At 43.2% G+C, this 18,908-nt stretch overlaps 1 protein-coding gene across 4 annotated transcripts in view; it reads left to right on the top strand.

The window, feature by feature from the left end:
• The first annotated feature begins 742 nt into the window (after window positions 1-742).
• The window catches only part of xpo1b (exportin 1 (CRM1 homolog, yeast) b), a 34,565-nt gene continuing 16,399 nt past the window's right edge, over window positions 743-18,908 (top strand). The window contains exons 1-12 of one of the 4 annotated variants that reach the window (XM_036126157.1): window positions 743-1,119; window positions 2,623-2,754; window positions 2,888-2,989; window positions 9,403-9,475; window positions 10,986-11,047; window positions 13,587-13,631; window positions 14,828-15,009; window positions 16,274-16,322; window positions 16,430-16,549; window positions 16,631-16,759; window positions 16,834-16,992; window positions 17,081-17,278. In XM_036126157.1, the coding sequence (XP_035982050.1) occupies window positions 2,629-2,754; window positions 2,888-2,989; window positions 9,403-9,475; window positions 10,986-11,047; window positions 13,587-13,631; window positions 14,828-15,009; window positions 16,274-16,322; window positions 16,430-16,549; window positions 16,631-16,759; window positions 16,834-16,992; window positions 17,081-17,278 (1,245 nt within the window). In that variant the 5' untranslated portion in view covers window positions 743-1,119; window positions 2,623-2,628. Of the gene's footprint in view, window positions 1,120-2,315; window positions 2,493-2,622; window positions 2,755-2,887; window positions 2,990-3,887; window positions 3,955-9,402; window positions 9,476-10,423; window positions 10,473-10,985; window positions 11,048-13,586; window positions 13,632-14,827; window positions 15,010-16,273; window positions 16,323-16,429; window positions 16,550-16,630; window positions 16,760-16,833; window positions 16,993-17,080; window positions 17,279-18,908 lie in introns of those variants that run through there. The other 3 variants (XM_036126156.1, XM_036126158.1, XM_036126159.1) reach the window with 3 other exon arrangements.

Raw genomic sequence — 18,908 nt, 5'->3', positions numbered from 1 at the left:
GCATTAAAAGCTCCCAATTTGCCAGAAAGATCACACGCCTGGTCGCTACACATGTCCTGCCTGTGATGCTGCTGACACCGACATATTTGCAGTCAGCCCCGATCTCTGCAAAGCTGTCACTCACTCAAAGAGGAGCCAAAATCTCCTTGAGGTCGCTTTCTAACCCTGGTGGCGTTCATGATCGCGTAACCACTCCCACTCGTGGCTGGTGGAAAATTACCAGCTTACAAGCAACAGGCAAATGGATGGCGCTTGCGGTTCATCATATCGTTCAGCCCCTCTAATGTTACCTGAATGTGACAGCCGCTGTCATTTGCAGGATATGTCGCCTTAAAAAGTAGCAGAACGTTCCCCCACCCCTCGAGAGGGTTATAATCGTCAAAGAGACTGTGTTTTGCTCAAAAAGTAAATCCTGCGTGGGCTGTAACGCATTTCGTTGACTTAATAATGACATAAATAATTCAAAGTACAATTTAAAGAAGACGATATTGAGTTAGATGTGCTGAATCGTGCAGAAGTCCACTCTGCAAGGGAGTCTGCCCTCTTTTTCTCTCCGGGCGGAGAAGTCGCGTGGGCGCTTGAGCGAATTGAAATAGACTGACAGCGCCTCCGTCCAATGGGAATCCGAGAAGGCAGTCTCCGTCACGGTTTAAGCCAATCAACGCGCGTTGTGGGCGGTGCCCCGGTCCAAACTTTTACGCGGCGCCATCGGCTGAAAACTAAACCGAGATGGAATCTCCCAGTCTGAACCGGTTTCAACCGGTTGTGAGTTAGTTGCTTGAGAGAGGAGAGGAGGCGCAGGCACCACAACCTTTATACCGCCCCGCTGGAAAAATTACAAGAGTAACGAATTAATAAGTGAATCAAGGTTTTCCTTTTATTTTTTCGTAAAATGTATCGGAAAGGAAGCTCGCTCGGTTTTCCGTAACCGTAGTTTCGGGAATATAAAATTCTTAGTAGCCAGGCATCACTTCGCTGCTGGAGCTGGGGATAGTCAACGCTGAAACAGCAGCGATAATTGGAAATCTTTTCAAATTAACAGTGAAAGTGCTTCACTGTTAACCTTGTAGCTTCTTTTGGCAAACGCCGCTCTTTTGAGTCAGAGCCTTGGACTTTTAGGTAGGTAACCAGGGTTAACTGCAAACCTGCTGTGATTTTCTTCCCAGTGTTTAAATGCATTTACTTGTAGGGATATATAGATATAGATATATATACGCTATTTAAAAGCTACACATATTGTCACCGTGTTTTTTCTGAAAACAAGTAAATTCGGATGGCAGTGCCAGCATCAGTAGGATAACCAAGCAGCCGTTGACTGACCGCTAGCTATAGCATTCGCAGCCGTATTAGTTTAAGCTAAAGTTAGCAGTAAGAAGGAAAGTGCAGTAACTTTTTTTTTTCCCCTACGCATCATATTATAACTGGAAGTGCGACACCGCGGATGAATAAGTGACCATGTGCTTTCTGGTTGAACCCTCGCCTCTCCCACCGACTGACTGTAGCAGCAGCAGCATCACTCTCGTGCGTGAGCTGAGCGGATGTTAGGTTTACGTTGCTAGGTGCTCGTCACTAACGTCTGCTTTCTGTGTCCGAGCTGCGAAGAGTCACGGATCTCTTCCCCGCCGCGGCGACATGCGTGCAACCAGCTTCACAGCGGCGATGCTACGGCTAGATACTAGTAACGTGTTTGCAATGGGCGTCCTCCTCGCTCCCTGGCATCCTCGGTGGGAGTGGCGGTAGTGGTCACGTGAGCAGTTCGCGTAAACGCGCTAACGGCTAGCTGCAAATGGAGCGTCATTTTGCGGGCTAATTATAGCACCTTGTGCGCGTTGTTTACACCCGTCTTGGTGGGGATGTTTGGGAATGACTTCTAAGTGAACTCCGCGTTAGATTGAGTGTGTGTGTGTTTTTTCTTCCTGCCATGCTTGGCTGTGATTTGCGTTGCAATTCGTTTTTTACTTTCTTTTCTTTCTTTTTGTTGAGTGAATCCCGTTACATGCAGATGTAAACAACGTGACGTTGCTTCGTGTATCCGACACGTGGAGTCGTTAAAAATCGTAATAAAGTGCGACGTTATAGTCCCTGAGGGGTTTTTAAAGTTAGGTTTTATGCATTTGGAGGCTGCGCCAGCGTCCTGCTTAGGACCATGTTGCTTTGTTTACTCAAACTAAACAATGACATTGATTGAGTTTAGGTTTCCTATGGTTTACTTGCCTATACTAATAGACTTTGACCTTTTTTTTTTTTACCCTTTTAAAGAGTCTGATGTAGCAGCCAAAGGGTATCCTATGGCTTGTTCAATTTACATCTTCAGGAGTTAAGGTGCTGTAAAGTCTAGTGAGGGTTTGCATGAACGTCTGCTTACAATGGCTCTGTCAAGGCTTTTTGTCTGTTTTGAAAACTTAACTTATTTCCCGTCTATTGATTTACCCTCCAAACATTGGCCGACATATGACACCGCGAGTTTAACTTCTCAGAATGACAGCTCTCTGGTGGGTCTAAATGATGTTTGCGACACAGTCAGCTGTTTGGACTCATTTCCAAACGCACGGTTCACATGACTTTGCCCACAGAGTTTGCTGCGTGCATTCATGACCCCTCCCTCTGCTGTCCTTGTTACAGAACTCTATGCCAGCAGTTATGACAATGTTAGCAGACCATGCAGCTCAACAGCTGCTGGACTTCAACCAGAAATTGGATATCAACCTGCTGGATAACGTTGTGAACTGCCTATATCACGGCGTTGGACCTCAGGTACGTTGGTGGCTTCTCAGGTCATTTTCTTTAACCCAATCCTGGCCCAGAATGATTGGCATTCTAGTCCCTCTTTCCATATTCTACGTTTAAATAAATTGAAATGATAAATTGCCCTCCTTTTTCATCACAGCAAAGAATGGCGCAAGAAGTGTTGACACACTTAAAAGAGCATCCGGATGCCTGGACAAGAGTGGACACCATCCTGGAGTTCTCTCAAAACATGAACACCAAAGTAAGCGGACCATAATACATAAAGCGCAGGTGACAGTGCGTCAAATTTTGCTTTGAGGAAGATGCCCATTTGATCCCCACACGCATCACAAGATCTTTATCATGTATTGATGAAGTAATCTACCATGTCATACCTATTTGGAAGGGAAGCTCTATGTGCAAATAGCAAATTTACAATGTCCCTTGCTGATACAGTTTGATCCATGCCCTAATTGCACAAGTAACTTGAAAGCAAAAAAAAAAAAGAAAAGGATCCAAAACCACCCAGACAAACATTACATTTCAAGCACATCAATGCCAGCAGCCTTTCTCTGATATACCAATCTGGCACAGATGTGCTCTAATTTTTTTCTGCACTTGTCACACACACGGCGATGTGAACTGCTATTTCTGGTGTTCACACAATTTTATAGGTAGAGGAAAATAAATCTCATCACATAAAATATTTTGCGTGCTTCGTTGTGGACAAGCAAATGGACAGAAGTCGGTGCTGTAACACACCACTGACTTTTCATGCTAAGATATTCAGAACTGCAAAAGTAAAACAACTGATTGCAGCTTTGGAAAGATTTAAGATCAGCTTCCTCAAAGTAATCTCAATATATGTTATTTTAATGTGGTTTCTTTTGTATGTCTAAAATTGCTTTTAATGCCTGACATTGAGTCACTGATGTCTGAGTTGACATGTCAATAGTACTTTTCTAGGTTTGAATTTGTAATTTGCCAAATGACTAGGTGCAATAGCGGAAGAGAGGAAGCCAAAGGTAAACACCTCTCAAGTTTTGGCTTTTGGTCTGCAGTTAAAGTGATTGTGATTATATAAAGAACATGTAATACATTCAGGTTGTGACTATTTGATATTAATCACAATGTTCCATTATGTTTATGGCTTGTAATAGGAAGAAAAAGGGTGTGTCATCCCGTGCATCTTGACACAGCTAGGCTTTGACGGCAGGCCTCCAAAAGGTCTACCCTTTTTTAAATTACTTTTGACTGAATTCTGTTCATCCATTTCTTTTCCTGCATCTGTTTCACTGGACAGAGGAGGAGTGCAGGCTGCAGTCAGTAGGATCCATTGTACCGAGACAATTTAAATTATTTCATTTCAGCTGTAGGGATCACGGCTCTGTTCCTGACTCCGGTCTCTTCTTTAGTTCTCACCTTTCCTTTTCTTCTTCTTTTTTTTTTTTTTTAACTGCAATTACATAATGCACATGAGCCTTATATTGGCAACTTGTTACAAAGTATTTGGCAGTTTCTTCTCTTACCTCCTCTGCTACTTTTTGCACTTTGGGAGTTAAAGGTGAAATAAAATGCATCAGTCCATGTGTTCTGCCATCCAGTCGACACCTGTGAGTGTTGCACTATCACTGTGCCTGTAAGGAGATTTCACCTTTAATCTCCCAGCGCCTATTGTCTGTAGCCCTTTGGTAATCCTGCTTTAATAGCGTCCTATTCTACAAGTCATTCCCTCATTTGTTCCTCTCAAATCTATGTTTTCCTGAACTGATGATCCCTACCGTTGAAACAGACGACTGAAGAAACAATTATACATCTGAAATAAATGGGTTTATTTGCCTTTTCATACAACTTAACCTGTCCTAGTCTCGCTGTTCCTCATGGCGCACCAGATAAAGAAATATATCTTGGGTTATAAATGATGGAATAAACTAACCATTAAACAGGTTTTGTTTTAAAAAAGGCCTGATCTTGGATTGGGTATCAAAAACTTATTCCTTATTTCCTTATTAGTCTCTCTGTGCTGTGAGTTAATTGTAAAGATTATTTTGATGGATGGAAACTGGGTTAGGGTCTATTCTCCTGTGGAAGCCTGGCGTAATCTGGGAGTTTTGGCTCTGGAAGAGTTTTGACATTAGTAACATTTTGTGCTCTGCATTAATTTAATCTAATATGCAAGCTTTTTATTACTTGAAAGATACGGTCACGTAAGATGTATTTGTTGATACCACTGTGGTGAAACACTTGTTTTCTGTTTTGACTCTAAACTAGTTTTGGGTCCCTGCCTCACTGTGTAGGATTTTTTTTAATTTTAATTAATTATTTTTTTTTTTATGTAATTCAGGCCACGTCCAGACAAAGACAAGATTTGTTTATCCAGAAAGTTATTTTTTGTCGTTCAGGCTGTGCGTCGACATGGATCCGGCGTTTGTGGAAACTAAACGATTATTTTTGAAACCATGTCCCAGATTTGAACGATTCCAAAACGACAGTTTCGTGTTTCCGTGTGTACATGCGAGTCGCATCTTTTCTTAAACGACGACGTTGTAGCTTCTCCTCTCTGTAACCCGCCTGCGCCTCGCTCTCACAAACAGAGATGGCGCCATCTGGTGTTGCGTTCATGCTGAGGCAGCTGTTGGTTTTGCTGCTGCTGTTAGAAGCGTTTCAGACGAGCCCGCTCTACACAGCATGTTCCCTGCCAACCTACTTAAAAATAACGCTCGGCTGAACACTGATCCCGCGACCATGGTCCTGTATTTACGCCACATGAATTGTCTGCACATGGTCGGCAGTGTTACAGCGCCACCAATGGGCCCGGCAGAAAATGTACCGCATTCGTCTCCGAGTGGACGGGGCCCTTAGCCCTTCTCACGTCATACCTTGCCAGGATCTGCCAGCTCGGCCTCACTTCTGCTTCTGTTATGACGACATGTAATATGAGCCGTTTCTTTGGATTTACGAGGGCTGCTTTATGTCACCCTATGCTGCGTTCAGACCAAACGCGTTCTGAGCATCAGGGGCATCTGGTTGTCGTGCAGAGTCTATGGCGGACGCGTCTCAAGAGGCTTTGGTGCAGCTTGTGCTTCGCGTTTTGAAGCTTTCTGGGTGTTTCGTGTCGCGTGTTTGGCTTGACGCGCGTTAAGCCTTAGAGAATCTGAACTGTTACAGCTGGGAGTGGCGTGTCAACCAATCAGAGACCCCACTATGTGATGTAGCGGTGGATTTTCCGCCTTATCGCTAATGAAAGTTAACATCACATCTCCTGGATGATGCCCACCAACCTAAGATTGATGGACAGATGTTCTGCAGTGGAAATGGGGCCCCTGTAGTTGGTGTCCTGGTGAGAGATGAGACCTCCGATGCCTGGTCAGCAGGGTGTCAAACTGGGCTCGCCTGAGACGTAAATAAGGCTGAAGGTGAACCCCGTCAGCGCGCAGCTCCAGCAGTAGGTGGTGAAACTCGCCAAACTCAAAAGGCCTCTGGATTATTTGGTGAATTCAGACATGTTCTCTAGCTTTATTCAATAAAAAAAATCCATGCCACTTTCTTGAGTTATACAACAGCCCCATTTACGCTACCCTTTTTTTAACCGATTCATGCCGAGTTCGGACCGAGCTCGGATCAGTTAACCGTGCCGAGCTTGGTTCTGACGACCACTTAAACATCACGCTAGCACGGTTCCTCGCCTCCTAGTGACGATCTGCGGTACTACTGCTCTCTAGGATTGAAGGAGGGACTCAAGCAAATAAAAATGGCGGCGCCCATAACATTCAGGAAATTATGCTTGATTATAATTGCTTTTTGCGGCGAGTCAGGCGAAGACGGCAACTATTGGTGAATTTACTTGACTGAGTCGGCTTTTGGGAAGTGGATAAGACAAACGAACGTCTAATCAGGATTTACAGACGCAGGAAACAACGACAGACGCTGAGGTTCATCACACTGCTAAGCAGAATCATCACTGGAAACAGTGTGGCACAGTAGGAAAGCTAGAATTTTTATGAATGTCTGACATGTCAGCTGACTGTAAGGAGATGACACGGTCTGCTCATGAGCTCTTTGTTATCAGAGAACCGAGCCAGGGAAAAACCGGGCCGAGCCCACCAATCGAACTGGTCTAGATTTAGCGCGGATCGGTTGTTGTGTCTGGCACAGTTCAGTTCAGTTAACAATCCATTTACACTCGATAGTTATCTCAGTTACCGTTCTCGGCAGTGTAAACGGGGCTATAGAGTCCAGCAGAGGAATAGAACAGGGTAGCGTCTCCCAACGGTCGCGCTTTTCTCTAGACCGTGCATCTGGCTTTTATCTGCACAAGCGTCCAGGTTGATGCATTGGGTTTGCGTTTGGTCTGAATGCAGCATTAGACTGAAAACGAAAAAAAAAAAACTGCTCTTTTCATGGCTGTGGCATCAATAGATAAATAGTTTAACGGACAACAATCACTTTTAAATGTTTATTTTATTTGTAAGTTATTCAGTGACGCCGTGCACCATGCTAATGACCCAAGCTGAAGGTTTTAGCACATGGAAAGCTGTCGGTGGACCGACATCATTGTGATCCACCTGCACCTAATTCTATCCTGCTGATCTGCACCACCCAGTAGAGTCCACTGGGGTTTTTTTCTGTGGACCTCGAAGTTCTGCTTAGATTTCTGTGACTGTGTTGACTGTGCAGAGACAACAATGGTCCTAACAACAGAGTGGCAGCAAACAAACGGCACGAATAAAGGAACGGGTCAGATTATGAGCAGAAGAAGAAAAGCAGCAACAACTAAACTTATTTTAAAGACATACAGTGAGGACAGATTTTTTTTCTTTCCCTCCTCTGAGCAGAAGAATAATCCACTGTCAGTATCCACTGTCACGCATAGTGAATTTATCGTGATGCGGATCGTTTCCGTTGCCATTGTCATTTATCTATTGGACAAAGTGGACCGACTACTGAGGGAGGGATGGAGGACTTGTTCGACTCGCCTCAGGTCAACCGCTAGATGGTGGAAACCTGTGAACAGGACGACCATCCCAAAGACCGGTTTTTGGGTGGAAAAAGCAACTGTAAGCTTCTGGAATGGCGTTCCTGGAGCCCCAACCTGAGCCCTATTGAGCATTTATCAATCATGTTTAAAAGCAGGGTCAATGTTTCTTAATATGCTGTTACAAAAAAAAGTAGGACTTGTTTTTAATCAGACATTAAGTCAGTTGCTGCACTAGTAGTCTGGTCGGTTCAGCAGTAGAGGAGGTCGTTAATCGCGTTGGCTGGTCTTAGTGTTGATGAAATGAACAACGGGCACTAAAGAGCGAAGAATGAGACGGCCACAAGAGCAGGAGTGGCGCTGATGGTGGACAGACTGGTTTTTCATAGTTTTGACCAGGATCAGTGTGGCTGCTGGCAGCGGGAGGCGATATCTGGACCCTACAGAGGCTCCACAGCAAGTCCAACTCCACCAGGATGGCACAGCGGCACAAGCCGTTGACTGAAGGTTTGCCGTGTCTCCCAGCGCCGTCTCGTCAACGTGGAAAAGATTCCAGGAGACGGGCGGCTCCTCTAGGAGAGCTGGACAGGACCATTAGAAATCCTTAATCCATCAACAGGACCGCTGCCTCGTTTGTGGAGCAGGGTGGGGACTGCCAGAGCCACTGGAGTGAAGGTCTGTGGTAATGGTATGCAGGCAGTTCCTGGACGATGAAGGAACTGATGCCATTAAATCTCTTCCACTCTCCCCTGACCTAAACCCAGTAGAACAGCCGTGAGACATCCGACGCCGCCAGGAGCTCAGTGGTGATCTGGCAGGAGACGCCCAAAGACACCATGGAAGCACGCCCCAACATTTCAGGCATGCATTGCAAGAACACGGGGTCCATACAAACTGCTGAGGAGCGTTTTGGACCAGCGGCATCAGTTTTTAGGGTTCACTTCGTTGATGACTTTAGATTAAGGCCTTTGTGGGTTGATAATGTCATCAAACGATGTGATCTGTTCCCAACACATTACCCATTCCACGTTGGTGCCAATATCCTGCAGGACTTTGTTTTTCTAATTGAATTCTCGTGTGTTTTTAAGGTGTTCCTTAATGTTTTTTTTATTTTATTGATTGAATTAAAAATGCTTCTTACTGATAACAGTAAAAGAAAAATTTGGGAGGACCAAAGTTTATCATTCTACGCCATCAGTCTTTTTTTTTTTTCTTGAACTCTGATCCATTTGAGCTCAACAAGGTCTTTTTCAAAGGTTTTTGTAACCTTCCCAAAAATCAGTTTTGAGATGATAAACGGTGAATGTGTCGCATTATTTGGAGCAAGTTCTTGATGCCCAACCTGAGATGGCCTTTGCAGCCTTTCTTTAGAGGAACATTTGGCCCAAGCGTTAACCTCACTTAGAGGAGCCGGTGCTGTGCCTGGTTACCAGGCTGCCGTGTGTTTCTTGCTGCCTTTTGCTGACTGGTGCGACGCTGGAAGAAACAGCAGGACTTCTGCAGGGTCTCAGCTTAACGCCGTGTGTAGAGAGTTTCATAGGGAAACTGCAAAAATCTGCATGAAATCAGTTTTAGAAACCCCAGGCGACGATAAACAGTTTTTTTTTTTCGGTTTGTATTAAGGTGACACAGTTCTTGTTGACAAATCTTATTACAGCTTTTTTTTTCCCCTAACGCTGCTCCCTTGTTGCATTTTGCAGTACTATGCTCTCCAGATACTGGAAACAGTTATCAAAACAAGATGGAAGATTCTGCCCCGAAATCAATGCGAAGGTAAGAGTTTATCCTGCGGTGGACATAGCCGTACCCGTTGGCCCGGTGTTAGTGTGGGTTTAAATGTTGAGACGTGTGGTTGCCATGTTGAGGAGTGTCCCCCTACTAAGCATGCTGGACTGTTTCTGCTCCGCTGGCCTGAACTCACTTTTGGGACTAGCTAGGAGAGAAAACGACTTAACAACGGAAGCGTTTCTGCTCTTTTTGTTCTTTTTATTAAACTTCATTTTGTTGGCATCTATTAAATAAGTGGACATGTGCTATCATTATTTAGATTACCTACAAATGATGGCATCCTTTCTTTCAGTTTTATGTCGCCTTCCCTTTTTTAGAGACTTTCCTGCTTGTAGAACAAAAAATAAATAAATCTGGTTGTTCTGATCCGCTGCTTTTGTCCTCTTGGGGTCGTAGGGAGCGAGGGTCGGGTCGTTTTTAGATTTTATTACCTTGCAGTAAAAGCTGACAAATGTAGATGTTTTCTGGTCGTACACACCAGAGGTAAAGACTTAAAAGGAATCTCAAATGTTCATTGGTATTTTTGCCTGTATGTGCAGCCGAGGTCGATTTTTCATGCAGAGTTTCTAACGCTAGAGAACATCAGGTGACGCCATGTCTGTGCATTGTGTTGGTACCGTAATTTTATATGCTAATGAGAAACTATAAATGGCTAAATGTCCAGGTTTTAATTTGTGCTTAATTGCCCATCAGTCTGCTTTGTGAGCAGCAGCAGCTTTAAGCATGTTGTAAGAGCTTTGAGAAGGAGATAGCTGGTAATTGCCCTCAATTTTCTTGTTTGAGCAAAAAAAGAAAAAAAAAGTAATGAAAGTGAAACAAAATTGGTAATCAATGTCAAATCAATTGATTCTGCCTCCCTCCATTCTTCTATAATTTTACTAAAAAAACTCATTTTTCCCCATTGACCTAAGACTTACCTGCTTCTGACCGTAGATGCCTGAATTTTGTTCAAGTGGCAAACCCAGTGCAGGGCGACCGGCAAGTATGTCTTTTCCCCCTTGTGTCAGAGTATTGCCTCGTTTTCGGCTCCTCTCACCACACCCCAGCACACCATTTTCCAGTACAGCCACAGTCGAGCAGCAAATGCGAGGGCGCTCAGTATAGTAACTTTTTTTTAACTCGCTCTGCTCACATTTATAGCCTTGACTGTGGGGAGAGAAAAAAAAACAAAACAAAAACCCAAAGGAAATGTAACTTCCACTGAACTGACCAAAACGTTTTGCCCTGTAGCAGTTCAGTGGTAGCTGCAGTCCGCATTCGTGGTTTACGATTGGCTTTGCTACAGTATGAAAGTGGAGGGCCACACCTTTCTTTGTGTAAAAAAAAAAAAATGTGGGAAACGTTAGGTAGTGGAGCTAGTTTGATGCCAGCAGATTGTATGAGGGGTTATTCTGTAATTTGCTTCAGGCAGCTCGTCATGTCAGGATATGTTGACGGAGATGTTCTTGTAGGCAATGCTAACGTTGTTCTTCTGATGCCTCTGTGTATTTGCCAGGTATAAAAAAGTATGTTGTTGGGCTCATTATTAAGACTTCGTCTGACGCTTCAAGTGTAGAGGTGAGTAAACCTTAAAATACTGTTTACATGTGTTGATGTTGTGCAGTGCAGCCTTCGGTCCAGGAAACAAGCTCCATGCTCAGATCTAGTTTGGTAGGGGACAAAAGCCCCACAAAGACGCGTTTGCCTGATGCTCGCATCAGGCAAATGAACTCATAGCCCTTAAACCTCAGTGTAGTTTGTCTGGACCGTATGGGGTCCAGCATAACTGATTTAAAAATAATTTTACTAACGTGAATTATAATTGGTGCGTTCCAGTGAAGTCCAGACCTACAGTCTCAATCCAATCTGACTGAGCCTGAGATATTTTTTTACTAAGAAAATGGGTCAAATTTGTGGTTCTAGATTAATTCAGGGGTCTGAATACAAGTTTCATGTTTTTATTGCTAAAACCTTAATTAGATCAAAATCGTAATATTGCCAGAATAAAGCGGTGATGATAGGACAGTAGACTTTAGAGACTTAAGACAGCTTTATTTGTCATTTTGTATGCACAAAGTGCGTACAGAACGAAATTTCGTTTGCATACAGCTTGAAAAACACAGTAATTCTAGTGAGTTCGGCGTCATTCTGCCCCGAAATCAATGTGAAAAAAAGTTCGCCAGTGGTCAGAGCGTAGCCGCTGCTCGGAAGCGCAGCCGGAAATTTGTAAAGTCGTGGTATTACTAGAAAAAAAGCTTGTATAAAGACAAGAAAGCTTGGATAGTTATCAAGATCTGACGTGATGTGATCAGCTCACACAAACCGACTTACTGCTCCCTAAAAATGTAAACTGCAGACCGATGGATGCCTTTACGTGTTGTCGCCAAAGTCTCCGACAACACAGAGAAAAGTCGCTTTTCTGAAAAAAGTCAGTAGAGGGGTCTGAAAACTTGTTAAATCAAAGTCGCTGAGTTGGCAACAGTCTCTCTCTCCACAACTTGCTCCTCGTTCTCTCAACGATGCCGTCTCTGTCGGCTGTGCTGCAAGTACCGGTCCGAATGCAGTATAGTGGCGTTTAAAACGCTGCGGTACCAAATCAGTACCAGTATACCGAACAGGCCTGGTCTCAGGTGTTGGGCTACAGGTCCATTATTCTCATGTGAGACGGCGCACCTTTTAATAAGAGGCTGTCAGAGGCCAGGTGGACTTTAGATGACAATGATTACAGCGCACTCCTGCCACCACAACTGTTCTGTTTGGGGTTAAACTTCCCGGGAAGCTGGGTTAGTGGATATCCAGAGTAAGTTCTGGCGTAAATTCCTGCATACCGTGACTTTTCCGTTTCAGAAAGCTCAGAAGCCTTTACCCTGAGTCAAATTCAGACAACAAATTACTGCGTGAAATAACCCTGCTACCAAGCAGAGCTGTTTGGGTTAACCCGGAGTTTTTACCTGCTTTTTAGCAGAGATCTGCACAAGGATGTGTCTGAAAAGGCGTGTCCTTTTCTGGAGGAGCCTGTATGCTGGAGCGCAAATACTCCACAGAAATCTGTGTCAGGAGAGGCTGATCAGACCACGATTAAATGTCTCATTATTTCTGGATTATTATATTTTCAAGCGTTACCGTTTTTCATCGCTGTCGTTGATTTATCTCAATATTCTCAGCCCTAGAAATGTGATCAATGCCCCCCTACTATCTACCACACACACACTTCTTGGGTATTAATGAATGTACACTGATGACAACATCAGGTTTCTTATTTCCTGTCGTTGCCGTGACGAATCGCGTTATCTGCGATCCATTGATGAGGGCTGAGCATAACTCGGGGTTGATGGGGCGCTGAGTTTAGTCGCCCGACTGATATCAGCTGTTCTGAAACCAAAGAAACGGCGAGTCTGACAGCGTGAGGTAGAAGCACTGAGAGCAGCAGCTTTCTCTGGTAGATCGGCTGCTCTCTCTGAAATGAAAAGCAAGAAGGAAAGCAGGTTTACTGTCATGTGTTTGCCTGAAGTCATTTTCACATATTTTATATCACTGCTCAACCTGATCTGAAAAGACTCTTTGCATACATTAGTCAGTGCGGTTTGGGAGCTAATCTAAATAATTTTATGTCCACACTGATTCCTTACAATTCATTTTTAATCTCTTTTATTGTTTTATCAATATTATAGTTTAGTCTGTTTACTTACTTTGGTTATTTCTAATGTGCCTCTGGTGGTTTTATGTCAGTCCTGCTTTTTTTAACCCCCTTAAAGCACCTTGTGCAACACTTGCTTGTTTAAAAAGTGCTCTATAAATAAAGTTTTATGAAGAAATGAACATATTAGTGAGTGAATTTGACTTGTTTTCAGTTTTAGGGATACTATTGGTATAGGAGAACCAAAATGACTCCATTCACCGAAGCTTGTAATGTTGTGATTGATCAATATTTCCTTTGCAAAAAGCATTTTAACCTTTTTGAGCTAAGGACTCAATCCTTGTCCAGTTTGTTACAGAGAAGCTAAACATTCAGTTGAATGGTTTGATGGTTTTGTTTGTTGAGCCATAACACCCTAAAGTACAGATTTATTGTTTCAAATGAGTTTTAATCTCTTTTTTTTTGCCCTCTCTGTTGTAGAAAGAGAAAGTGTACATTGGGAAGCTGAACATGATTCTAGTTCAGGTGAGTTTCAGCAGAACGATCACAGGATCCAAACATTTTCTGAATCATTGTTCAATAAATCCTCATGTTTAGGATCTACACTATAATACTTTCCAATAATGTCACCTAAAATTGTGTTTCCCTCATGATTTATATTTACCAACTGAACTTGTAATGCTTGTAAATCAGCGTTGGCACATTATCATCCTATGTCATGCAATCCGTCAGAAAAGCGTCTGAAACTGAAATGTTTTCTTACCACAGTGTTGCATGGAAGTGGTAAATATTTCTTTAACTACTAAATAACTAGAGAATCGATCTAATGTGTAAATGTTAGGTGTTGCAAGGATGCATGCAGGTTATGGAAGGAAGCATTATACTGGGTTCAAAGGAGCGAGAGAGGTAGAAATGTTTTAAGAAACTGAATTACAATCTGGTTTAAAAAAAGGTCTAGGTTTGGTTTGATTTAGTTCATCAGTTTTTAAATTGGACTCCATTTAAAGTGGTCCTGATGCAAAAAGTAGCTTAGAAATATAATTTTTTTTGTGGTTTTGGCAAATAGTAAAAGATTCAGCACACAACTAACAGCGTTAGTTAAAGTTTAAAGTCGTCCTGTTTAGGTTTCATCTGCACAAATATTTAGGATTTAGAACCACAGACAGTTTAGTACAGTCCAAACCTGGGAAATATCCCTTTAGTTTATAATTCTAATAATGACAAACAATTTTATTTGTACTGCAGTTTACATGAGCAAAATCTCAAAGTACATATTAAAATAAACCAGCGTTAAAATAGTGACCGAGTATAAACAATGAAAATGCTTTTAGTTGTTTTGTTTTTTTAAAGCGTGCTGTGAATTGTGGTCCCTCACAGCATGGAGGAGGTTGTTCTCCAGGAGACGAGCGGCCAATAGAAACTGGAGATCCTACGGCTGAGAATATATATTTAATACCAGGAAACCTGATGGATGTTATTAAGAATATTGTGCAGCTCTAACCTGTTAAAGACCTCATTCTGAGTAAAGTTGTTTTCTCTGGTATTCGTCACCCTGATTAAGACCCTATTTGACGAGAAGCTATGAGAACCACGTCGATGCGTCAAATCTTGTTTAGATATTTAAATGTGATGAACTATGACCGCGGCAAACGTTTCCTAAGAGACTCCCTTCAGTTTGCTGCGTTTGATCCGTCTAATGAAACGCGTGGCTGTGTGCACAGATCCTGAAGCAGGAGTGGCCCAAACACTGGCCCACCTTCATCAGCGACATCGTGGGTGCCAGCCGCACCAGCGAGAGCCTCTGTCAGAACAACATGGTCATCCTGAAGCTGCTCAGCGAGGAAGTGTTTGACTTCTCCAGTGGACAGATGACCCAGGTCAAGGCCAAGCACCTGAAAGACAGGTGAGGATCTGAGCTGTCGACGCTGCCGTTTGGTAAACTGACAGGAAGCTGTAGAGCTGTGATTATTATTATGTGATGGATGTTTACAGAACGAAACGAGTTTAAAGTTACAGCAACGCTTTGGCTGATAAATGTAACAATGTTGGACTGGTCAGAACAAGCCCTGCATTCAGCTGTAAACCCACTTAGTAGCACCTTAAATTTAATAAAATGACTTAAAGAGCAGAGGGGAGCGCTACCTTTCTGAGCTCTCTGCTCTGCATGACTCAGCAGTAAAACCGAATTTGCTGTTTTAGTAAAACAAAATGATTATAGTGTGTAAGGCGTCTTCTATTGGCATGAACAGTGTGTCACCGTTGCAGAAATGATATTTTTCTAGTGTATAAATTCTCCCTGCCCTGTCTTGAAGCCTGACAGCAACCTGCCGACATTTCAAATTGTGTCTAGTAACAATTTTAGAGAAGTTCCACCTTTCTGAATTTTCCCTTTTCACGACAACAAGCTTTCTCGGTGTCCCTCTATAATCTCTAAAATATCTCCAAAGAAGGGCATGCTGAGCAAGCAGCAGGCAGACAGTTCCCCCCCACCGAACCCTGCAGGAGGTTCACGTGACACGATTGTCCACTAAAAATCCAATTATGCGAGAGCTCTTTGGCTGCAGGCAGCGGCTAGTAAAATCAGTCCCAACAGCGTCTGCAGAGGAAGAAACGGGAGCGTTGAGCTCCAAAGGATGATCAAAGCATTGGCCTAGAGGTTAGAACAGGGCGCTGGCGTCCTGCTGAAGTCCTGCTCCCACACACCGAATCTCTGGGTCCCTGAGCGAGACCCGGTGGCAGCCCGCCGCCTCCTGGGGGACGGGTTAAATGCAGACGACACATTTCATTGGAATGTACCAAAAAAAGCTGCAATGACTAATAAAGATAATATTTATGCATCATTAATCTGACCTGCAGAGGAGGGTTGTTTATAAAATATTACAGCTTAACCCGGGATGCACTTCCTATAAAAATCCTGTGGAGGCAGCAGAAACTCTGATTACTGTTTTTATTAAGATCCCTCCTTCACCGACAGGAACATTAAAAAATATGAGCATTAGTTTCAGTTTCACAGCAGAAAACGTGTTTAAAAGCAAACATTAATAAAAAGTTGATGTTTATATTCCTCTGTAGGGTCTTTAGGACTTTATGCAACCTTCTGTTGTATTTTTGTGGGTAAGATGGACGCAAACGTCCCTTTTTTAATACGTCTTCTTTTCCCCGTCCAGCATGTGCAATGAGTTCTCCCAGATATTTCAGCTCTGCCAGTTTGTCATGGTATGATATTTACCTCCTCGTCTTCCACATTCATGTTTTCTAATTAATAATCCTCCTCACAGCAGTTCGGTGTTCACGTGTTTCTGGTGTCCTTGTTTGCCCTGTAGGAAAATTCCCAGAATGCCCCCTTGGTCCACGCTACCCTGGAGACGCTACTGCGTTTCCTCAACTGGATCCCGCTGGGATACATCTTTGAAACCAAACTAATCAGCACGTTGGTGTACAAGGTGAGGCTCCTGAGTAATGCTCCCACGCAGAACCGGAGTGTTTCCCTCTTTGTTTGTTAAAATAAAAAAAACTCCCCGCAGTTCCTCAACGTCCCCATGTTCCGCAACGTGACGCTAAAGTGCCTGACGGAGATCGCCGGCGTGAGCGTGAGCCAGTACGAGGAGCAGTTTGTGACCCTCTTCACGCTGACCATGTGTCAGCTCAAGCAGGTGGGTCGTAATAAAAAAAAACAGACATTCCTTAGAGCCCGGGTCGGGTTTTAACCTGAACAGTCTCTGTTAAGATGCTGCCTCTGAACACCAACATTCGGCTGGCCTACGCCAACGGCAAAGATGACGAGCAGAACTTCATCCAGAACCTCAGTCTGTTTCTGTGTACTTTCCTCAAAGAGCACGGCCAGCTTATTGAGAAGCGGCTGAACCTCAGAGAGACGCTCATGGAGGTGGGTACAAAAAATAAAAATCTATTTTTCAGTCTTATATCCCCGGAGAGGTGATGTATTCGTTTCTCAACTCCCCGTTCCTGTTCAGGCGCTCCACTACATGCTCCTGGTGTCGGAGGTCGAAGAGACGGAGATCTTTAAGATCTGCCTGGAGTACTGGAACCACTTGGCTGCCGAACTTTACAGAGAGAGCCCGTTCTCCACGTCCACGTCCCCTCTGCTCTCTGGGAACCAGCACTTTGACGTGCCGCCGCGCAGACAGCTCTACCTCCCTGTTCTGTCCAAGGTACCCATCAGAAGCTTTGACCATTTTGGGCTTTAAATGATTTAGACTATATAAGATAAATAAAATCCGCACTTCCTCACTAATGATGTTTAATATTCCGTCCACTTTGTGCTGTGCAGTAAAACGACCCCATAGCATGACTCTTCCAACGCCGTATTTAAGAGGTGAAAAGGCTCACAGTTACTCTTATTATTGGGGCCAAACGGCTCCGTCTTCGTCTCTTCTGACCACAGACCGTTTCTCCATGTGGGGAACGGCAAATTTTAGCCCAGAGTCTAAAGGTGACGATTTCTGAGCCAGGACTTGATCTCTCGTGGATTGTGGAGTTTTGCATCCCAGCTAGAGATGAACGATATGTTACTAAATTATTATCATATCACCGTACATAAAATCGGCATGAGACTCTAGAGCTGTAATAAATACTACCTAAATAAGATGCTCCGGTGGATTTAAGTTGCATTACTCAAAAAAATGCTTCATAAAGGGGGAAAAAAAATCATAAGTCGCACTGGACTTTAATTCGTGTTTATTTAAACATTTATTTAACACAATCCAATATTAAAAACTGACATTTAATCTGGTAAATCAATTTATTAAATTACACAGCTGCATCCACAACCGGCTGAATAACATGAAACATACCAGGGAGGATGAATGGGGTAAATTAGCACTTCCAACCAGCAAGGTTTCAACCAGCGCCTTTTAGCGTGACGGGTCATTGTGCTGAAAGTCGTCAAAATTACGCTGAAATGACACCGTGAGCGTAACGGTGCTACGTGCTAAGCTAACAGTACGACACAGATGTTTGAGAGCAACGTAAAACTCAGGTACTTCTGCAAAGTTATAACCCGCCTGGACCACTGAGCTATATAATACACTGGAGTGCTAATCACCGTCTGTTTGAACGAGTCACTTTGAAGCCACCAGCCGCCATATTGGTACTCTCTATTTCCCTCCAGTCACTAGGGAATATGTGCGCTACAGCATCGAATAACGAGGATTTTCTCATGTTCAGGGGGGGCTTAAAACTTTTAAAATGTCAAATGCCATATAGTTTTATGTTATGTTCTAAAAATATCAAGTACTGAGAAAGTCATGTGCTGAAATATTTAGCATTTTATTCATTTAAATATATATATTTAACATTTATAAATATATAAATAACAATATACAAAAACATATATTTACATATATGTGTATACATATATATATACATATATACATATACACATACTTATATATACATATATATATCTAATATGAATAACATGTAAAATATTTCAGCACCTAATTTCCTAGTAGTTGATAGTGTTAGTACATCCACTGACTGTAGAATTACCTGTGAAACGTTTTCACTGAGCCAGAAAACTGCTTGTTGTTGCAACCAAATCCTATGGGATTCTGTGAGAGTAGGGAGGAGCAAGATGGCGGCCAGTGACTTCAGTTTTTCGGCAAAATCAGCACTCCAGTGTATAATATAGCTCAGTGGCCTGGACAGCAGAGCTGTAAGCTAGTGCTAGCTGTTGTTAGCTTCACAGACAGCCCGATAACAGGTTCTGTCACAGTCTGGGTCCTACAAGCTGCACCACGCAACGCTCCGCTGTGTGAACGCAGACTGAAACAACATCCA

This window comes from Fundulus heteroclitus, chromosome 22 (genome assembly GCF_011125445.2).
Source record: "Fundulus heteroclitus isolate FHET01 chromosome 22, MU-UCD_Fhet_4.1, whole genome shotgun sequence".
Lineage (NCBI taxonomy): Eukaryota > Metazoa > Chordata > Actinopteri > Cyprinodontiformes > Fundulidae > Fundulus > Fundulus heteroclitus.
This window is presented reverse-complemented; position numbering and strand designations above follow the sequence as displayed.